Here is a 20,972-nt window from a genome sequence, read left to right as displayed (position 1 = left end):
GATGTCCATTACCTGTTGGGTGGTATTCTGATGAAACAATTCAAGAAACCCAAGAAGAATTGGACAGGTGTCCATTGCCTGTTGGGTGGGATGTAGATATCCAAGAGGAGTTGGACGGATGTCCATTACCTGTTGGGTGGTATTCTGATGAAACAATTCAAGAAACTCAAGAAGAATTGGACAAGTGTCCCTTATCTGTTGGGTGGGATGTAGATATCCAAGAGGAGTTGGACAGGTGTCCATTACATGTTGGGTTTTATTTTGATGAGGAGATTCAAGAAACCCAAATAGAATTGGACAATGTACACATGTTCAATTGTTCTTGGGTTGTTTAATCCCTTCAACATAATGCAACCCAACAGGTATTGGACACCTGTCAAATGACTGTTGGATACTTTCATTCTGTCCAACATGTAATGGGCATTTGCTTATTATTAATTGGTCATGACTCAAAAAGGTTTCTCCTTAAATACTTAATTTTTTTTTATTCAAGAAAGGTTGAACAGAGTCTGAGATGTGTAGAGTTGTGTTATCACAATTCAGTTTTTTTGCACTTAGGTATTCATATATTTTAGTATTAAATATTTTGAAATATACAGGTGTGTATCCTTATTGCTAAGAACAAATTAGTTAGGTGTTACAATAAAAGAGCTATATCACAGAAATTGACAAAAATATGGGTTCAAAAGGTTTTCAGCCTTGTCTGAATTTACCAGCAAATATTAAATATATGATAAATTTGAAATGAATAAAAAACAATAAGAAAAAAACCCAATAAAATACGGACACGAGGATTAATATCCAATAAGATTTGAACAGTAACTACCCAAATAATGCTCTCTCGTGTGTACACTTTTTTGTATCCAATAAGCAGTATCCAATAGGACTTGGACTTGATGCACCCAATATATAACCAAATGTGTGTCCGTCCGTCTGTCTGTCTGTCTGCAAACTTTTCACATTTTCGACTTCTTCTCAAGAACCGCTGTGCCAATTTCAACCAAACTTGACACAAAGTATTTTTTGGTGAAAGGGATTCAAGTTTGTTCAAATGAAGGGCCACGCCCTCATTCAACAGGAGATAATTGGGAATTAATGAAAATTTGGCGGCATATTTTAAAAATCTTCTTCTCAAGAACCACTGTGCCAGGAAAGATGAAACTTATGGGGAAACATCCTCAGGTAGTGTAGATTCAAATTTGTTCAAATCATGACACCCTGGGGTAGGGCGGGGCCAAAATGGCCGACCAAAGTTTTACATAGAAATATATAGGAAAATTCTTTAAAAATCTTCTTCCCAAGAATGACAAAGCCATAATTCATCATATTTATATGGAAACATGTTCAGGCAGTGTAGATTCAAGTTTGTTCAAATCATGACCCCCGGATGTAGAGCGGGGCCAGTATGGCCGACTAAAGTTTTACATAGAAATGTATAGGAAAATTCTTTAAAAATCTTCTTCTCAAGAATGACAAAGCCATATTTCATCATCTTATAATTTATATATGGAAGCATGCTCAAGTATTGTAGATTCAAGTTTGTTCAAATCATGGCCCCCGGGGGTAGGGTGGGGCCAATATGGTCGACCAAAGTTTTCAAAGATATATACAGGAAAATTCTTTAAAAATCATTTTCTGAAAAAAAAGCAAATCCATGATTGGTCATGGGACTGCTTTTTGATTTAAACTTTACAATAAAAAGCCATTTTCTACTTTTTCCTACCCCTAGTGCTCAGGTGAGCGATGTGGCCCATGGGCCTCTTGTTTTTTTTTTTTTGTTTTTTGTTTTTTTTTTTTTTTTGCTTGACAAGAAATTTCTGGGATTTGATAATTTTTCTTTGATTTTTTTTTTTTTATTTCTGGATCTGCGCCCTGAACACTACGAGCTATACCAACGAAGACGACAAACAACAAACTTTGGTCAGAAGAGCTACTGGTGTCATGATATATCTAACCTCTATTAAATTTTTTTTAATAGTTGGCGTCCCTAGTGAAGTACTACAATGGGACCAGGAGGCCAGAGAGCGGTATGTGGAGTACGCTAAGAGAGGAACACAGAAAGTCCACCACGCCCGGGGGATGATTGTAGGATGTGCTGGGGCGGGGAAAAGCACGTTACTTAAACGGCTGCTTGGTTGTAGTGAAGAAGAGATTAAGAAAGTAAAATCTACTGAGGGATTGGAGGTGCATGAGGAAATATTTGAATTATGCGACGAAACAAAGTCGCTAAAAGGTAAGATGCCAAGGCTACTGATAATTGAAATATCATAAAGCTTTTTATCATTGTAAAATATATGAAAAAATTAAACCATTTTTAGCTCACCTGAGCTGAAGGCTCAAGTGAGCTTTACTGCTTACATTTTGTCCGGCGTCCGTCTGTCTAGCTGTCTGTCCGTGCATCTGTCTTCTTCTCAAGAACCACTGAGACAATTTCAACCAAACTTGCCACAAAGTATCCTTGGGTGAAGGGGATTCAAGTTTGGCCACGCCCTCATTCAAGGGGAGATAATTGGGAATTAATTAAAATTTGGTGGTATGTTTTAAAAAATCTTCTTCTCAAGAAACACCGTGCCAGGAAATATGAAACTTATAGGGAAACATCCTCAGGTAGTGTACATTAAAGTTTGTTCAAATCATGACCCCCAGCGGTAGGGCGGGGCCACAATGGCCGACCAAATTTTTATATAGAAATATATAGGAAAATTATAACCTCGATTGACGTTAATCAAACTTTAAATATCAAATGTTAAGGGGGGACCTATGTCGTTCTACGTCAAAGCAGCGTTATGTGACGTCACAATAGCGACCTTTGTTTTTACCTGTTGACTTTTGCAACTGTGATATATGCATAACATTGTTATAATAGATAACGTACACAATTAATACAAAGAAAATTATTCATCAGTAATAACAGTTTTACTTGATTTATAGAGTTTGTGAATATTAGAATTCTCTTCCTTTGGTTGATAATTCATAGCAATTTCAGTTGTGAAGAAATACCTCGATGAATATAATATGAAATGCTGATATATCAGTGTAAAAAGATAAGATAAAATTCAGCAAAGAAAGAAGCGGCTTAAATAAGGATTATATATTTAATTTTATGTTTACCATTAATTGTATTTTCTGGATAAAACTAAATAAATTAAGAAATGCACTTGTACCTATATTTGCTTATTGATTTATAGTACAAGTAGATTTTATTGTACAAAGTCATTCCTAGGTTCTGATAGGTGTTAGTTGTTGACGGGGAAATGTGAGGGGGGGGGGCAGAATGATTGGAATGAAGAAGAAAAGAATTAATTTGTTTAAATTATTTCTAATCAAAACAAAATTCTCGTTTTTGGCAAAATAGTATAATATTCAGATGTTTGCTAGTGCTTACTTACTTTTGTCTTGGTGAAGAAAGGTCAATGATTAGGACACAAGAGTACGAAAATAAAAGGGAACTTCATATTTCTCGTTTATTTTATCATAAAGATATACTTTTTTCTTTGCTAAAATACAGAGACGAATCATTTCTTTAAAAAAATATGAATTACAACATTTTCACACAAAGACTTTTAAAGATATTACCTGTTATGCATGGCGGAATTGTAAAAAAAAAAAAAAAATACGACAAAACGGGGTGATACCTACATTGTGCTACATTATAATTTTTCATGCGAGGTCAATTACAATGAATTTGCCTTCATTTCAAAGATACAAGTCATATAAATTAGATACATGTTGAATTAGAAAGTGATTTGACATTTTGAGTTCTTTTTAGCGCATATTTAGGGTGGAACAATAATGTCTGAAAAAAATCTATTTTTAGCATTTCACACTGTTTTTGCACGTGCTCCTGTGTAAAAATAAGCATATAAAGGTATTGTTTTTAATATCTAAAAATTAGAAGCAAGTGGTCAGGAAAGAAATGTCAAAGTTTTGAAAATTTCACACAAAGACTTTTCGGACATAGGTCCCCCCTTAAATTAACGTTATTATCATGTTAAATTACCGTTAGGCACAATTGGCTGTGTATAGAAATGAAACGTAGACTGTGACTTCAAAAACCAATTTAATTTCCAGTTATTCGTTTGCAAAAATACTTCTCTCTTACATTTTGAATTTTACGGTAAAACTTCATAGGTAACTTTTCTATAGCTAGGATCAAAGAAAAGTAAAAGAAAACTTTGTAAATAAAATTAAAGTTCTACTGATCCGTACTTTTAGTTTTATAATCAAATTACATCAAGCCTAGAATTGTCTTCTTGTTTTACTGTTGGCATTGCTAGTAATATGCTTTGAATTCTAGTTACATTTCGTAACTAATTCTATTATGCATTTTAGCAATACTGATTGCTTCCCAGTTTATTTTTCAAAAGCTAATAATTTTTAAAATAACAATTTATTAGACATATGAATATGCTTTCAGTAAGACATGCGGATCACAGAAGTAAGAAAAAGAAGGCAACAAATATTGAACCAAAGACTCTAACTTTATTTGACTTTGGGGGACAATGTGCGTACTACGCCTGTCACCAGATTTACCTGACCAGGAGAGCTTTCTATGTTGTGGTGGTGGACGCCTCTAAACGTCTTGACCAGAAGGTGGATAAGGAAGTATGTGATCAAGATGGTAGTGTGTTCTCTGGATGGACCTATGGAGGTATAACTCTACTAAACTGCATATCTTTCTTTACATTTGTTACATATTTATATCTAAAGAGATATTTCTTGCAATAATTTCCTTAATTTAACCAACATCTAAACACTCGGTTAATCGGTTAATCCTTTTACAACCGGTCAAGAGAGAGATGCATATACAACTTGAGGTGGAACGAAACAGAAGAAATGTGTACTCATTTTTAGCGAAGTCCTAGGGCAGTCCCAGAGCGGTCCCACAGCGGTCCCAGAGCAGTCCCAGTCCAGGGGACTGCTTTCTGAGACTGCTTGGATGTCAGGTTGGGTCTGGTCGGTACTGTATATAATGTTCTACATTTCTACCGTTGCCATGGAAACGAGCAATAAGTGAGAATTCTTTGACAATAAGTGACAATTTCTCTCAGTAAGCATAAATTTTAAAGCTATATTTGTTCTACAGTTTCAAAGTGGTTTCCTGATAAAAAAAAATGAATTCGAATACAGCAGGTCTAACACTTCTGCCATCAGAACAAAGCTGTATTTTGGATAATCAAAGTTTTGTATTCGAGTGTTCTCGTACATCGCTCTCAAAATCTTTCTGATACTGGACAGATATAACAAAATGTGTTCATTAAAAGCTACGCACCCGGTGGGTAGAAAAATCGAAAAACTATTTTTAGCATGAAGGTCATAGTCGAGGTCATAAGGCCATTGCCTTGGTGACATTTGGAAAAATTTATAAATTCTGTACGAATACTAAATATGAAGTCTATATCTCTAATGGTTATAGAATTATGGCAAAAGTTATTTCAGGTATGGTTAGTTTACAGCGTTCGGCGCGTTTTCTCGACATGCATCAACTGCATAAAAACATGCAAATCAAAGACGCTGCTTGTTCCATTCAAATGATAAATAATTTCGAGATGTATTACATGTAACAAGTTTTTTCTTGCTTTTTTAAAGTTTATTTTAAATATATTGACAAATTGTTAAAATAGGTACTCGCTCAACAATATTTTTCTTCCAAACTTGCATTTTCTTCTTATTTTAAAATCGTGATTCAAAACAATGATTATTCACAAATATCGTTATGACTGTTTTATATGTTGTAGTAGATATGTCTTGAAATGTTTTCAAATGTTTTACTATTGGAATTAAGTACAAGTCTGTAGCCAAGTCAAAAATCCATCAAGTGTAACGAACGCATTGGGTTACATATTGTTACAGTATGATTAGGTATATGTATCTTAAACAAATATGGCAGAATGTGGCTATTAGTAGGTATAAAACAAGTCGTACATAGATGAAAATGCTGGGTTTTTAGAATTCATGTCAGCTTTGCGAAAACATGAAATGAATGTTGATAACGAACTGTATTAAAGCTAAAAAGTCCATAAAACAATGCAAAACAAGAACATGCAGAGCAAATAGAGACCCTCGAAACATCAGGTGTAGGATCAAGTGCAATAGAGAAGTGAGCATCCCCTGCAGACCAGTCACTTTTGCTGTGTAATTTAAAATATACACACTGAATAACAACTTAAGAAATTAAACTTCACATTTCTGAAACAGAGAACTATTACTGCAAGTACTCAAAAAAGTGAAACCTAAAGTATACATTTTGGTTCCTTCCTAAACACAGAAGTGGCTTCTACTAAAGACAACATTAAGCCTTGAGTAGAACACGCTAGGAACACATGCATCCTGTATAGGATTGCTTGAGAAATAAAACGAATGTAGCTTTTGTACATCTAATTGAACATTTTCGGAATCTGACATCGTACTACGGACAGCAGACTTCAAACAATAGGGAGCGTATAAAAATACATTTTAAAGCATGTGTATATACCGTACATTGAATATCTTCTCGTAATTCGTTTTTACACTGCTAGACTTGTTTTCAACATGTCGAGACCATTAAATTTCCTGACGTCAGCATAATTTTGCATGTAAATTTGCATGTAAATTAGCTATCTGTTTAGTTTACCTACTGCTGAATGAGCCGCGATGCATAGTGGGATATTACAAGTACCCATCTGTGTTGAAAATAAAGGCAATTTGAATAGTTCCTAGGAAAATTATTATCAATTCTTTTTTGAGATTCGTGAAAGGAAATTTTTAAAATGATGTATAATCTTTCATTTCTATGCTCATATTTACAAATCTCGGTTTTTTGAAGACTTATATCAACTTATAATACATCTGCCTAACCCATTGCTCAAAGAGACGTAGGTGCTATCGTGTCGATAAAACATAGTGTTTTTTCACGTGATATACGTGTACATACTGTTAGAAGGTAGTATATTTGTCCTTGGTTTCAGACAGCAAGTGAAGGTGTGCAATCATTATTTAGCCCCTCAATTTTATCAAAAAGTGTTTTATGTACATCCAAACGTCAAAGCGTTTGTACGGTATTTGAAGCAACTATTATATAATCATCTAAAACAATTCTAATAATAAATGTTGGCATGGAGTTATATCTTTAGAATATAATCTTTCAATTACGGGCTTAAAAGTGATCAAGGAGCTCTACAGTTGTTCCGGTGACGAGTTAAACATTGTGCAGTAAACCGATCAAAATCACGTTTCACGTGCATTTGAATATTAAACACGCAGTAGATTGTCATGCTTTGGGACTAATTCACTTGATTGGAGAACGGGTGTGACGAAAACATCGTCACATGATGAAAATTGCCTTCCATACACTGAGCCAAACTTCTAAGTGTTCACCTAACATTTTTGAAGTTTTAAAGAACAAATGCAAAGTATGAATAATTTCTTTAATTCTTGGTTAATGATGCATATTTAAGTTCGATGTAGCGTAAATTTCATTTGAGTATCTCGTCAGACTTTTAAGCAAAGTTTCATGGAAATGATGTACCCTCAAAATGAAAAAAAAAGAATGAATCCTCTTTACACTGCAATCTCGCCCCTTTTTAAATGCAGAATTTTACCCTTTTAAATAAGAACAGTGTTATCTTATAGCTAAAGTCTTCAAGTATAGTCTGTATAGATACTAATAAAATTTTTTTTAGGAAAGAGACTTTGAATATCTACATGATATCGATTAAATAAAGTCGCATATTTCACAGTAAAACTTCGCCATTCGCTATATATAGGCCATTGTAGTATTAGCATTTGAATGGGAAGGCGGGGCGTCTATCAAGCGTGGATTAGTATGAATAGATTAGCGTGTGTTCGAAGTGTACTACTTTTTATGCTGAAGTGACACCTAGAAGCCCCCTTTTTAGTGCAAGAGACTGAATCATATAAGCATTCTTTTTTTTTTAATTTGTCAGGCTTAATTTTTTTTCTGCTTAAATTACGATTTATATTTGATATTATTTATTATAAATTCGTCAAATTATTTATATATAAATACACACAATGGAATTTGTGATTAGAACGTATAATGCAGGATTCACTCTTTTTCATACTTATTTTTATAGAGATAATAATCAATCCATTAAAGCTTATAATTAATTTGCTTTTTACTTGCGAAGTTGGTGTGCTACAACAAATGCGGTTGAATTGTGATATAAAACTTCTCTCTGTGTATGAAAAATAAATTCGCAAGAAAGTGAAAATTAAACGTCAGTTTAACGTCAATATTATTGTTGCTAGATATAAAAAAAAACCTTCAGTGTTAGACAAGTGTACTTTGTATATTCCAGATTGCATTGTGGCAACGCACTTTGAAAAAATTACGCACTTTGAAAAATTTTTTCAAAGTGCGTAATTTTTGGGACAAAATCAACGCACTTTGAAAATTTTTTTCAAAGTGTGTTAAATTTGGGACCAAATCAACGCACTTTGAAATTTTTTTTCAAAGTGCGTTAAGAGTCTACATCAATACATTTTACCATGGAGACACTTAACGCACTTTGAAAAAAAATCATATTTTATTCATGGAAAGATTTTATTTGTTATTTTTCTTTCAAAAAACTAAGACTAACCCTAACCTCAAAAATGAATTGATTTACTCCCGTCAAAAAGAGGAGAAGAAGGGTATAAGATCCCTAAGTCCAAATCTTTATCTTTCCAATACATAGGTGTCGGTAACAAACGGGGTAGGGGAGCTATAAACCTAGAAAGGGTATGCTGCATTTTCAATGTTTATACGATGTATATATCTTTCCAAAATAAGAGGAGGGGCTTAGCCCCCATCCCCTCCCCTGGCCCTTCGCCCAGTCTCGATGTCTATGCTATACTCAAAGCATTCATATAATTATGTATTTACCTAACTGGTATGACTTTGAAAACTTTCAATAATAAATGAGTTAATCAAAACAGATGAAAACTATAATTTTTTAAGTACAGTAAAACGTATGAGAGAGAAAGAATTTTCATAGTTTTGAACAATCAAATTGGCCCCTTTTTATTATGATAAATGATAAGTTGCTTGAAGCTGTCCTCTTTTAGTGCCCCCTATACACCTTAAACAACTACTTATCAAAGACTAGAATTAAAAAAAAAAGAAGAAACAAATTAATGAACTTAAACAATCGTCACTCTTTTTTTTCAAGACCCTTTAATTTTCCCTTTTATTTTATCAAAACTTTAAATATTTAAAACGTCAATATCTCAGGTCCTACAGTGACTTTATCATAAAAAAGTTATAAAACCAGGATCTGTTATCTATCATACTGATTATTTGAAGGAATATTGATCTATCTTTACATTTTTTCAAAGTGTGTTAATATGGTCGATATTAACGCACTTTGAAAAAAAAATATTTTTTTCAAAGTGCGTTAGCTTGGTCCCAAATTTTAACGCACTTTGAAAATTTTTTTTCAAAGTGCGTAATTTTTCAAAGTGCGTTGTAACATTGCATTATTAAAAAAATTCTCGTCCTCTAGTGAGATAAACAATGAACCATTTCAAAAAAAAAAAATTACGCCCTTTTTCATTCGATTTATTGTTACATACTAATATTTATATTTAAATCTTTCATTGATGGTAGATTTTGTGCCGATGTAATTAAAAAGTTAAAAAAATTTGTAGTGTCGTCAGATGAAACCCGGAGTTTCCCTCTATTAATAATTATAACATGTAGGGGTGCATTTTGTGTAATGTGTTTCATCCGATATATAAATCTTTATTGCCTCACACATCAATTTCTTTTCCGTAAGGATTCTTTAAATGGAATAACGCATTTGTAACAAACGGTTTATTTTCTAAAGATATGATAAATTGGTGTTTTTTCAAATAACGATCGTAATTCTTTTTTATCTTCCAAGGGTCAATGAACGTAACGCTGATGTGATGTACATGTACATGTATGCAAAATGATAATATATATACCCTCGGTATTTTTTTTTTCAAATTCTGTATTAATGAGATATAAGCAGTTAGTGCAAGCTTTATGCTACAAGCCTATAAAATATATTGAAAAATACCGGGAAAAAATCAAACAAAATTGACTGAAATAACAAGTAAATCAAAAATGTGAACAAGTCTTAAATATACCGTTCTAAAGAAATTTTATCCCATGGTACTTTAAATTCTAATTAGTAATTACCTTTTTGAAAAGGATTTGACCATCGATAGCTCGCAACACTGGACGCGATGTCTCATTGATCTGCTCAAAGCATGAAAGTGAATAGATTTGAGTCACGTGTTCAATGCTTTGTTATTCATGAGGTCAAAGGCGGGTTGAAATTTGTAAACAAGGTGCCTTTACTATAGAGACAGGTACCCGTGATTTTGCACCTTTTTGGAAAATAACATGTGAGCGCACGACTGTTTCAATTTCTTTCATGAATTAAAATGACAAGTTTAACTCTTTACATTGACCCTATTTACTACAACTTGAAACATGAATGCGCTCATATAAAAATTGGGCTTTCAAGATGGGGGTGTGGCCTAAAGTCTATAGAAAATCGATGTAAACAACGTACCCCTGCTATTTTAATCAGGTAAATACCCAATTACAGTGCAAGTAAGTGAAAATTGAAAATGAAATTAATAAACTACAATGTTTGATGAAAAGATTACGACAAAAATATGCAGAAATTTTTTAAACTTATTTTTTGTAAATTATCGGGGGGCCAAATGTGGACGTTTTAACGATTCATTCTTTACACAAAAAATCTCGAGGGAGTAAGACCCACTACTCGCTCTAATTACTACCAGACAATGTTTATTGTTGGATACCATGTATCCCTGAATAGGAGATTGACCCATCTGCTGCCAAACCTACATGTACTGCATAGATCTTTCCAAAACATTGAAATTGTTAAGAGGGGGGGGGGGGTTGACATTTCTTTTAAAATCCCAAATGTGTTCAATGGGATTCAGATCCGGGAGTTTGACAGTGTATCGTCATACAAATGCCTTTTGGTCAATATCCTCGGGTGTTTAGCACGTAAGTGTGCCGCTGTAAGGATAATTCAGACTGCTTGAGCTGACAAAGACTGCCACGAGTACCGATTTCTTATCATTTTCGTACTATCGAAATGGCTTGTTTCCATGTTTCTAAGATTTTTTCAGGACACTTTAACACTTTTTTAACCTGCTGTGACGCTAGATTTTCTCTTCAGAAGAGGATCAAGGTCACTTCCGGTGTGGTTAAATTTTGTCAAAAATTTCAATTTGTGATAAATTAGTGATGAAATTTGGGCACAGCCAATAGAAAAATGTGTTTAACTGGGTTTTGATACTGTTTGATAATTTTTAAAAGTAATATCAAGTACAATTAAGCACTAAAATTAAAGTGAGTAAAACGTGGTGCAAAGATGGTTTAGATATCAACATTCCAATGGCTCTACCTTTTATCTCAATGGTCATTTTGCCAATCTTTTGTGTTTTTTTAGTGAAACCAGTATTTAGAATTTGATTATGATCGATCACAAAAAGATGCTAATTACACAAAACACGTGTCGCAATGTACAGATTTTTTTTTATTTTTAGCTCACCTGAGCCGAAGGCTCAAGTGAGCTTTTCTGATCAAAATTTGTCTGTTGTCTGTCGTCAGCGGCGTCGACGTTGTTGTAAACTTTTTACATTTTCATCTTCTTCTCGAGATCCGCTGGGCCAATTTCAACCAATTAAAACTTGGCACAAAGTATCCTTGGGTAAAGGGGATTCAAGTTTGTTCAAATTAAGGGCCACGCCCTTTTCCAAGGGGAGATAATCATGAATTTGTTAAAAATTAATGGCATTTTAAAAAAAATCTTCTCCAGAACTGCTGGGCCAGGAAAGATGAAACTCATGTGGAAGCATTATCAGGTAGTGTAGATTCAAGTTTGTTCAAATCATGACCCCCGGGGCAAGGGTGGGTCCAAAATGGCCGACCCAATTTTTTCATAGGAATATATAGGAAAAATCTTTCAAAACCATCTTCTCCAGAACCACTGAGCCAGGAAAGATGAAACTCATGTGGAAGCATCCTTAGGTAGTGTAGATTCAAGTTTGTTCAAATCAAGACCCCCGGGGCAAGGATGGGGCCAAAATGGCCGACCCAAGTTTTACATAGGAATATATAGTAAAAATCTTTAAAAATCTTCTTCTCCAGAACCACTGAGCCAGGAAAAATGAAACTCATGTGGAATCATCCTCAGGTATTGTAGGTTCAAGTTTTTTGAATCATGACCCCCGGCCCTGGGGATAGGGTGGGGCAAAAATGGCCGACCCAAGTTTTACATAGGGATATATAGGAAAACCTTTTAAAATCTTCTTTTCAAGTACTTCAAAGCTATGATTAGTGATACCCGGGGTATTTATATGGAATCTTCCTCAGGTGGTGTAGATTCTAGTTTGTTCAAATGATGAACGCCTGGAAGGGGGGAGTAAATTCAAGCCCGATGTGCTCAGGTGAGCGCTGTGGCCCCTGGCCTCTTGTTAAGCTTCGTCATTGAACATTGGTTTTTAAGGAAAGGAGTGACATGATCAATTGGCGCCAAAATCACTAGTCGGTTCCAATCGATACATCACTCAGCATTTTTCGTTAAATTAAGATATTAAACGATTTTAATTAAATGACTAAAAACAATTACTGTAAATCACTATTTATTCGCGAGAACTTTATTTTCACGTAATTACGCGAGACAGTGTGCTCGCGAAAATTTAATTCTCGCGTATAATAGTATTCCTTTAGATTATATAGAGCAATAACACAATTCGTGAAAATTTTGTCTCGGTTATCAAGAGTCAATGACTATCTCGCGAAAAAAAGGTGTCACGAAAATTTAGTGATCTTCAGTATATTTCCATGAAATTATATAAAGTAAACTTCGTTGTTGAACTTAAGGTATTCAATGTATAACGACCATATTTTGTACCTAATAAATGAACGGTCCAATATTTTTAATCATGGTAGCAATTTGAAGATATTATCAAATGAAAATGCTCCACCAAAGGAATTTACAAAATTTTGATTACTGTCCAATTAATATCACTTTGAATTTTACATTGAAGTCTATGGGCAGTGCATGTTTTTATAAGATATTGTAAAAAGTAATTTGAATTTCAAAGAAATCTCTTGGTGAAAATATGCATAAACTCCCTCTTTATTAAAATATAAAATAAAATAAATTATTTACCGCAGAAATTTTGTGAAATCAAAAATTTTCTTCTTTTCATCAAGGGCAGATAACTCTTCAAAAACTGTAAATGTGCAAAATGACCGTCTCCTTACATGTTATAAGTCTTGTGAATTTGGTTTATTTCACTTTTATCGTTTTCTAGCTGTGTGCTTTTAACTAGTTTAAAATTATTTAAAATCAGTCAAAATCCCTTCGTTATACATTGAATACCTTAATTCTCAAACACAAGAATCTTTATTTTGATAACATCAGAAGTGACGTATCATTGAATCTAATATTGACTGGACACACGAAAGTAACGATTTTTTTATCTTTCAAAAACTTTGATGTTTTTTTTAGGGGGGAGGGGGTATATTTTTCCCTATTTATCCTGTACATCTATATGTCTTTACCTTTTTATATGCCCATAGAACGCAGCTCCCCCCTGATTTTTCTGAAGAAAACAAATTTTAAAAAATGCTGTAAACAGAGTAATTTTGGCCTCACGTTATTTTCGTCCTTTCACACTTGCAAACAATTTTGCCCTGTTAATTTTCGCCAATTCACTTTGTTATGAAGAATTATTATACTTCTTTCTTTGAATTCCTCCTGTCTTAAATTCGCCCACTTGGTGTTTAGGGCGAAAGAAACGAAAATAAAAACTGGGAAGAAAATTTCCCTGTATTCAGCAGTTTGGAGAAAATGTAAATTGTGAATTTGAAGTTCTTGCCCTCCTAAACCCTCCTCCCCGACCTTTTTTTTGTTGTTCGTTTGACACCGAAAATTTTCAGCAAAAATTAATAAAAAAGGTGCCGAGATGTTACAGCTTAACAAGCCAACCAACCCCACCCCCCCACCTCTCCCCGCCAAGAAAAAGGGTTTCGAGTTCGAACACTTTGTTTTGCAAGGGCTCTACCCCATCCCCATTTGAAAAAAAAAAAATTCTAAGAATTGTTGCCTTATAAATTGTCTTCAAAAGTAGTGATGCAGAAAAGGATACCTTTTAAGTCAGTCTCAATTCAAATATTAATTTTTAAACTATTCAGTTTGATATTATATATATATGTAAGTTCCGATTATATTTTCAGCTGTCTTGCATCATTTCTGATCTCCTTTCTATTTGATCTAAGTTAATTCATAAAGTTTATAAAGCCACAGTTACCTTGCTTTATTCCATCACATTTTTTTCTAATGATTTTATCCTTTTTTTCTTCATTTTTGATAAAAGAAATCTATTTAACGAATCTTAAAAATCATTTCATATTATTTTCATTCAAATGTTATTTCTAATTTTATCCACATGCATGCTCGTTCTTCTTGTATTCCTTTTGTTTGCGGTAAAATAAATATCTACCTTAAAGCCATATATGGCGTAACTGTTCAAAAAAAAAATATTTTTGAAAAATACAAAATTAAGTAAAGAAAAACAGTTAATACATTTAAATTGAAATTTTTCATACAATTCTGAACACGGAGAACACCTCGTTTCAACTAATAATACGATTTTATCTTCTCTGTAATGTGTTATTTAAATCTTTTATATTTTCTTCCGAGTCGGAGAAAATTCCGAGAATCCAAATTAAATTGTGATATCTTTATAACGCAATTGACTTAGATTTTGTAATTTACAGAATAGTTCTATCTCTATATAAAGTAATGAAACAAATAATAAGGTCTTATAATTTTAGTCAAATAATTTTCATTGTACATATGCCATATATGGCTTTAAAATTTAATGTTCATGAATAAATATCCTTTCTTCTGATGGGTAGTAAAAATGTTAAGACAAAAAAATCTAGCCGCTAAATTCTGAATAAACTGTTTGCTAATCATAGTGTACTCCCAATCTTAAAACCAAGTTTCTTTCCTGATGTTTGGTATAAAGTATTCAATTTGTAAGGTTATGAAGCATCCACCTCCCGGAAAATGGACGGATCATACTATAAGCGTAATGATACACGCAAAAACATTTTCTTTAAATATTGATTGCTTCGTCATTTTTTTTTTTAAATATTAGTTGGTGCTATTAATTAATTAAATGGAACAAGCTATCGGAAGGGATGGGGAGGAAAAAAGTATTCTGAGAAAAAGAAGAGTAGTCCCTTCTCATAACATTAAATGTATATACTGTTATAACTCGTGCAAATTGAGATTCCTTTTTCGATATGTTCCCTTTAGTAAAAAGTCTGCAGTCCGCTGTACGTTGTAAGGGGTCCGACATTCGGAAAATGTTCATTACTAAGTAGTGATGGTCGTACGACGCAGTACCACAACAAGCAGAACTTTTACTTATTAGCTTGCAGAGTCTTTCAGTAATGGCTTTAAATCCGCCACTTGAATTTCTTGGAATAAAAACATGGACATGGGAAGGGGGCAGCTGACGGTGTCAGTGCAGTTGTGAAGAGAAGAGCAGATGTCTTTGGGAACACGGGAGGAGATCTCAACAAAGTAGCTGATAATGTCAAGCATTGGAATTATACTCATCAGTTAAACTAACGACTGTTTCGGAGAAAAACACTAGTTACCGAGAAGATGAAATCTGAAACTAATCGGATTAATCGATTTGGGGGTAAATTAAAGTTATATCAAATTCCTGTGTCGTCAAATATTAGAGCAAAGGCGGATCATACCCAGGAGTTATATCAGCATTTGATGAAAATGTTAATTTAGAGGTCAAAACCATGCATAGAGTAAGGGTAATCGTTTTTGGGCTGTGTTTTTGGGACGTCAAAATAAATATTATGCGACCACTGAAGAATCAATCTAGAGCAGTTACCAAAAGGCATGCTGAAGTTGTCTCTCTTATCCAGGAACCAGTACATATAGACATCGACGAAGATTAGATTGATTGGTTGATATGATGTTGTTTTACGTCCTATTCGAGATTTATTTTACTAATGTAGAAACGTTTCCATATACTGATGAAGGACTGCACATTCTGAGCTTTACTCGGCACTCAGGCTCATCGATCATTGAGGGATCTTTATCATGTCAACGCCTGCCGATAGGGACCATTTCTAAGGTTTCATCTGAAAAAAAAAAAAAAAACTTCTTTTCTAGTGTCAAGCGCATGGCGAAAGAACGATTGATATCCATCTTATCGACTTGTGTCAGTCGCGGCCAAGATTCGAACTAACAAACTTTCGATCATGGAGTAAGTGCTCCTCCAACTGAGCTAACGTGAATGGTAAATTTTAGATGTTTGTAATTATATTGAATTTTGTTGATTATGAAAGAGTTTTGATTTGAATTAAATACTATTATATTTTTATTTTAAACTTATCTTAGATTTGTTTGTCCCCAATCCATAGATCAAAATCTAAATATGCCAATGACAAAAGTAATACTGGTTACCCTTGCTTACTAGGATTTTCATGGCCATAACAATTTATCTTTACCGCAGTGCACATTGATTTATCATTCATATTTCACAGAAATTCCCTAAATGATATACTGTAGATTGGCAAATAATCACGATGTTTTTAATTTCGCCATGTTCGCGTTTTATCATTTTTCCGCAAAAATAAACCAATCGTGAATGTTATTTTTAGTTTTAGAATGCTTAGAACTTAATTTTGAATTAATTTCTTGCAGCGTGAAATTAAAACCATCGCAATTGGTACGTACTGAGATATCGTGAATTTTTAACACCGTGGAATTAAAACAACTTACAGTATTTTAAACTTCGTTAATCTTGAAAATGGTAAAATAGATATGTATTCAGTAAAAATTAAAAGATTGCTACTTTTGAAAAAAAAAAAAAAACTACATTCATTTCTTTGATGACAAATATTATTGCATTTAGTTAACGATATAGCTCTCTTATCTGCATACTATGATGTATTTTGAATGATTAAAATATCTTATATTTGATAATCTCTCAGTTTACCTTCAACTCCATTTCATATTCGAAAATTAAACAATATAATTAAGTTATGGTTGAAAGAGCAACAAGATGAATTATCTTTGTGTAATTGTCATAATGTTTTCTTTCACATAGATCTGATATTCAAAAAAGAGTATACACAAGAACGCATATGTTTACCCGTTGCTAGAATTGAAAATAAAGAAATGTGTATACGCATTTGAAACACATTACATGAAAAAGATCTTAAAAGACATGGATTATTATTTTTTTAATTAGAATTACAATTTTCGTAGCATGACCGGCTTATGCTCGACCTCAAGCTTTGTGCGATTTGCTTATGCATTTTATGCAAGTTGCTTATGCATTTCATGCAAGAGGAACAAATCTGGTAATCTCACAATGATATACTTATACCAATAGAATGTTTTATATAATTAATTTTTTTTAAACGAGAATGTTTGCATTTATATCTTTTCAGACTACTTTGTATTCTGGATCAAGTCTATACACACTTACTGTGGTTCTGACAATGAAAAAGATCCAAAGCCCACAGTTCTGATAGTAGCAACCCATTGGGACAAAAGAAACAGGCAGTTCCATGTGAGACTATTTTTTATGCAATATAATTATCATTTTATAACCCCACTCCGTTTTAAACTTGTGTGTCTGTCTACCAATGAGTCTATATGTCCATGTGTCTGTCCATAAATTTTCATTTTTTTTCTCAACAACTACTCACACGAAATTGAAATTTTAGCACACAAATGAAATAGTGGTAAGATTATTTTTTATCACATCCGATGTAATCTTTCTTTTAATCAGTGTGTTTTTCCGTACCGATTTTTCATAACAGTTTTCTCAACAACTACTCATCAGGCGTTATTGAAATTTTTAGATACTTGTTGAAAAGCATTTAATCTTTTGAAGTTCAGGTAGGGATTGCATGATTGGCAACAATATTTTCTTATTCGCAATGTCTAGGAAAAAGGTAAATACCTTGCCTCTAATATACATGTAAAACCGTTCAATTTAAGCTAACTGATACAATCACTGAGTGATATTGTCTTCTTGACTCTGTGATAATGTCATTGATTTTTGAATACAAGGATTGTAAGAGGAATCCTATGTTAAGTTATTCGTACATGTATATGTTGCAAAATAATGTTTTTGGATCATTAATGCAATAGAAAAAATACTTTTTTACTTTTACACTAATAAGATTGATGTTTAAAAAAGTAAATTTTGTCTAATTTTGAATTATTATTATTATTATCCGGAGGCCACTTAATCATACAGTTGTGTTAATTGATTTAGTCTCCCTTCATGTTGATCACTTGTAAATATAAAGCTCAATTTTCTTTACATGACATTTTTAAAGGCGTTTGAACTAAATAACTCCATGAGCTTTTATAGGAGGCAGATGAATATCAAAACAGCATAAATAGAAATATAGTCATATTATCCCACATAAAATCTTGACAGAAAACGAGAACAGTCCATCTACTATAGTGACTTGATATCATTTTTAATTTAGGATGAAAACCAATTGATGGAGAGTCTAAGCTGTCAGATTCCAAAGTCATCTCACTTAGCACAGTACATAAGAGATGATAAATTTTTTTTAGCAGATTTTAATTTGCCTCTCCGTGATCTGGAAATTTCCTTCTTCAACATAGCTTCCAATCAACGATGGAACGAGAAAATTCCAAAAGAATGGTCTTTTTTTGGAATAGAAATCAATCAGAAAAAAATATTACAGCGGATCATAAATGTCTCGGAAATAAAAACAGCAGCTTCAAAGATTACTGATAGAGGGGAGAGAGCTTCCAATAAAGTTAAAAACGAAACTCTAGATATGCTGAGATACTATCATGATGCAGGGAAAGCTCTATATTTTAATGAAAATGGGCTTGGTGATAAAGTAATAATTGATGTACAATGGTTTATTGACGCCTTCAAACATATCATCACAGACAAGCTACATTTTAAAGGTATTCCTGTGACTCAGAGAGACTGGAATGAATATTATAATACTGGAAAACTGGGAGACCAACTCCTTGTAGAGATCTGGAAACACAAAGATGAAGAGTTATTCGAAAAGTTAAAAAACGAAGAAAAATCCTCCGAAGGCGATGAATACGAAAATGAGGAGAAATCATATGGGGATGATAAACGATATCTACAATCTCACAAAGAATCACTACTTAGCTTTATGCAAAGACTTGGTTTATTGGCTATTGGTACGGAATCTCACTATGTCCCTTGCATGAATCGTAAAGAAATAGAAAAAGAATTTCCAGATTTCATCAAAGAATCGCAGTGTAAATCATCTGTCCTCGTTTATCAATTTGATTTTCTTCCATTTTTCTTGTTTTTTCGCCTTGTTGTTGCTTGTATGCAAGAAGATGGTTGGAAAGTCTTACAAAATCAAGGAACATCTTGCCTCTACAAAAATGCTGCGTTGTTTTCAGAGGTGGGAAACAACATTGTTTTATCCGTCACTGAAGAATCCATACAACTTCAAGTATTTTGCCCGGTACAAGGATGGTTTTTGGAAACAAGAACTACACACAGAATTCAAGAAAGAATTGAAGAGCTGTTAAATGATCTAGCAGGGACATTTTACAAAAAAATACTGTTTGTGAGAGGATTTAGATGTCAAATGGACAAGGAAAAAATGATTGCATTCGATATAAAGGAACATTTTCTACCTGGAAAAGACATTCCAAACGGAGATCTTAAATTGATGTGTCCTTTGCATTCTGTTAATGATCGGCATATCATTGATACTACTGAACTTACTAGATATTGGAAATTGTAGAGAAAGGCATCCACCAATTTTAAATTATTGAAAGAATTACAAAATTCATTCCCCAATATTTCAGTATGGTTGAAAATTATACACAATATACGTATTTTTTCCAACAAATTTTGTCTAAGTTTTGAGAAAAAATTTTGAATTTAAATGTTTTACATTTTTGGACACTCAACTGAGAATGAAAATATGTTTAGAATGCGCATCTGTATACACATGTATACTAGTATTTCCGTTTGACAATTGGTTTATCATTGGCAAACAAATCTCAAATTACTTTTCACTAAAAATTAGAACACTTTTTTTAAGTGTTCTAGATTAGCGAAATAGGTTTAAACTTGTAATCTTGAATTATTTATTGTGCTTACTTACTTTTGTACAGAGAGTATTTTTATCAACCTTAAATCTAAAAATTAATGCAATGTTTGAACACGTAGCTGAAAAAATAATATGTTCTAATAAATTAGTAATTTTTACAGCTAGACGAGGAAACGCCATAACCAGAGATTATGCTCTCCCATGTTTTGGTTTTATTTTGCCCTGTTTGGCTGTGATCAAACATGAAAGGATGCGGCATGAAGGAGGACCATTTTAGAAATATGACGTTATTATGTTCCCCAAACGAAGTTGGGGAACATATTGTTTTTACTCTGTTTCTTATTATTATTATTTTTCTTCTTCTTCTTCTTCCTGGGTACTTTTTTGTCCGGGAATGATCTCGTAAACTATACATCCAACTAAGGTGAAATGTTTTTAGGGTCAGTAGGCATGTTATGTAGATTAGCGGAACGAAGGTCATTTTGCGCGCACGTGCTTGCAAGAGCGTGCACGTGCAACATGTGAAATGACCGATTTAATTGATATAGGCGTAACTTTTTAAATTTTTGATGAAATGCTTTGAAACTTATAATATAAGGATATATTAGAAGCATAGACAATATGACATGGTCAAAATAGCAAGATCTCACGCGCATGCACGTGCGCTTTGCTCTGATTGGCTGAAACTAAAGTCTCAACATCTTTCTTATTTTTTGACGAAATCCTTTGAAATTTTGAAAATAGCCATGCATTAGGATATCCTACAACAAGATATATAGCAATTATCATGAAAACACGTGCATGCACGTGCGCTGCAATC

At 33.2% G+C, this 20,972-nt stretch overlaps 1 protein-coding gene across 1 annotated transcript; it reads left to right on the top strand.

The window, feature by feature from the left end:
• Positions 1–1,376: 1,376 nt before the first annotated feature.
• LOC134250926 (probable serine/threonine-protein kinase pats1) lies at positions 1,377–19,840 on the top strand. Its single transcript, XM_062733292.1, has 5 exons — positions 1,377–1,389; positions 1,979–2,233; positions 4,418–4,651; positions 17,498–17,619; positions 18,554–19,840. Exons 1-5 carry the CDS (start codon positions 1,377–1,379, stop codon positions 19,838–19,840), a joined length of 1,911 nt encoding a protein of 636 aa, XP_062589276.1.
• The last annotated feature ends 1,132 nt before the right edge of the window (positions 19,841–20,972 follow it).

The sequence above is a fragment of the Saccostrea cucullata genome, unplaced genomic scaffold (genome assembly GCF_032062105.1).
Source record: "Saccostrea cucullata isolate Sc308-1 unplaced genomic scaffold, CSIRO_AGI_Scuc_v1 ctg2346, whole genome shotgun sequence".
Classification (NCBI taxonomy): domain Eukaryota; kingdom Metazoa; phylum Mollusca; class Bivalvia; order Ostreida; family Ostreidae; genus Saccostrea; species Saccostrea cuccullata.
This window is presented reverse-complemented; position numbering and strand designations above follow the sequence as displayed.

What these genes read in the sequence shown, in the direction of transcription:
- LOC134250926 (XM_062733292.1), top strand. An exon ending in CTCTGGATGGACCTATGGAG is followed by an intron (nt 4,652 to 17,497) that starts GTATAACTCTAC and finishes ATATCTTTTCAG; the next exon opens with ACTACTTTGTATTCTGGATC. An exon ending in AAAGAAACAGGCAGTTCCAT is followed by an intron (nt 17,620 to 18,553) that starts GTGAGACTATTT and finishes TTTTTAATTTAG; the next exon opens with GATGAAAACCAATTGATGGA.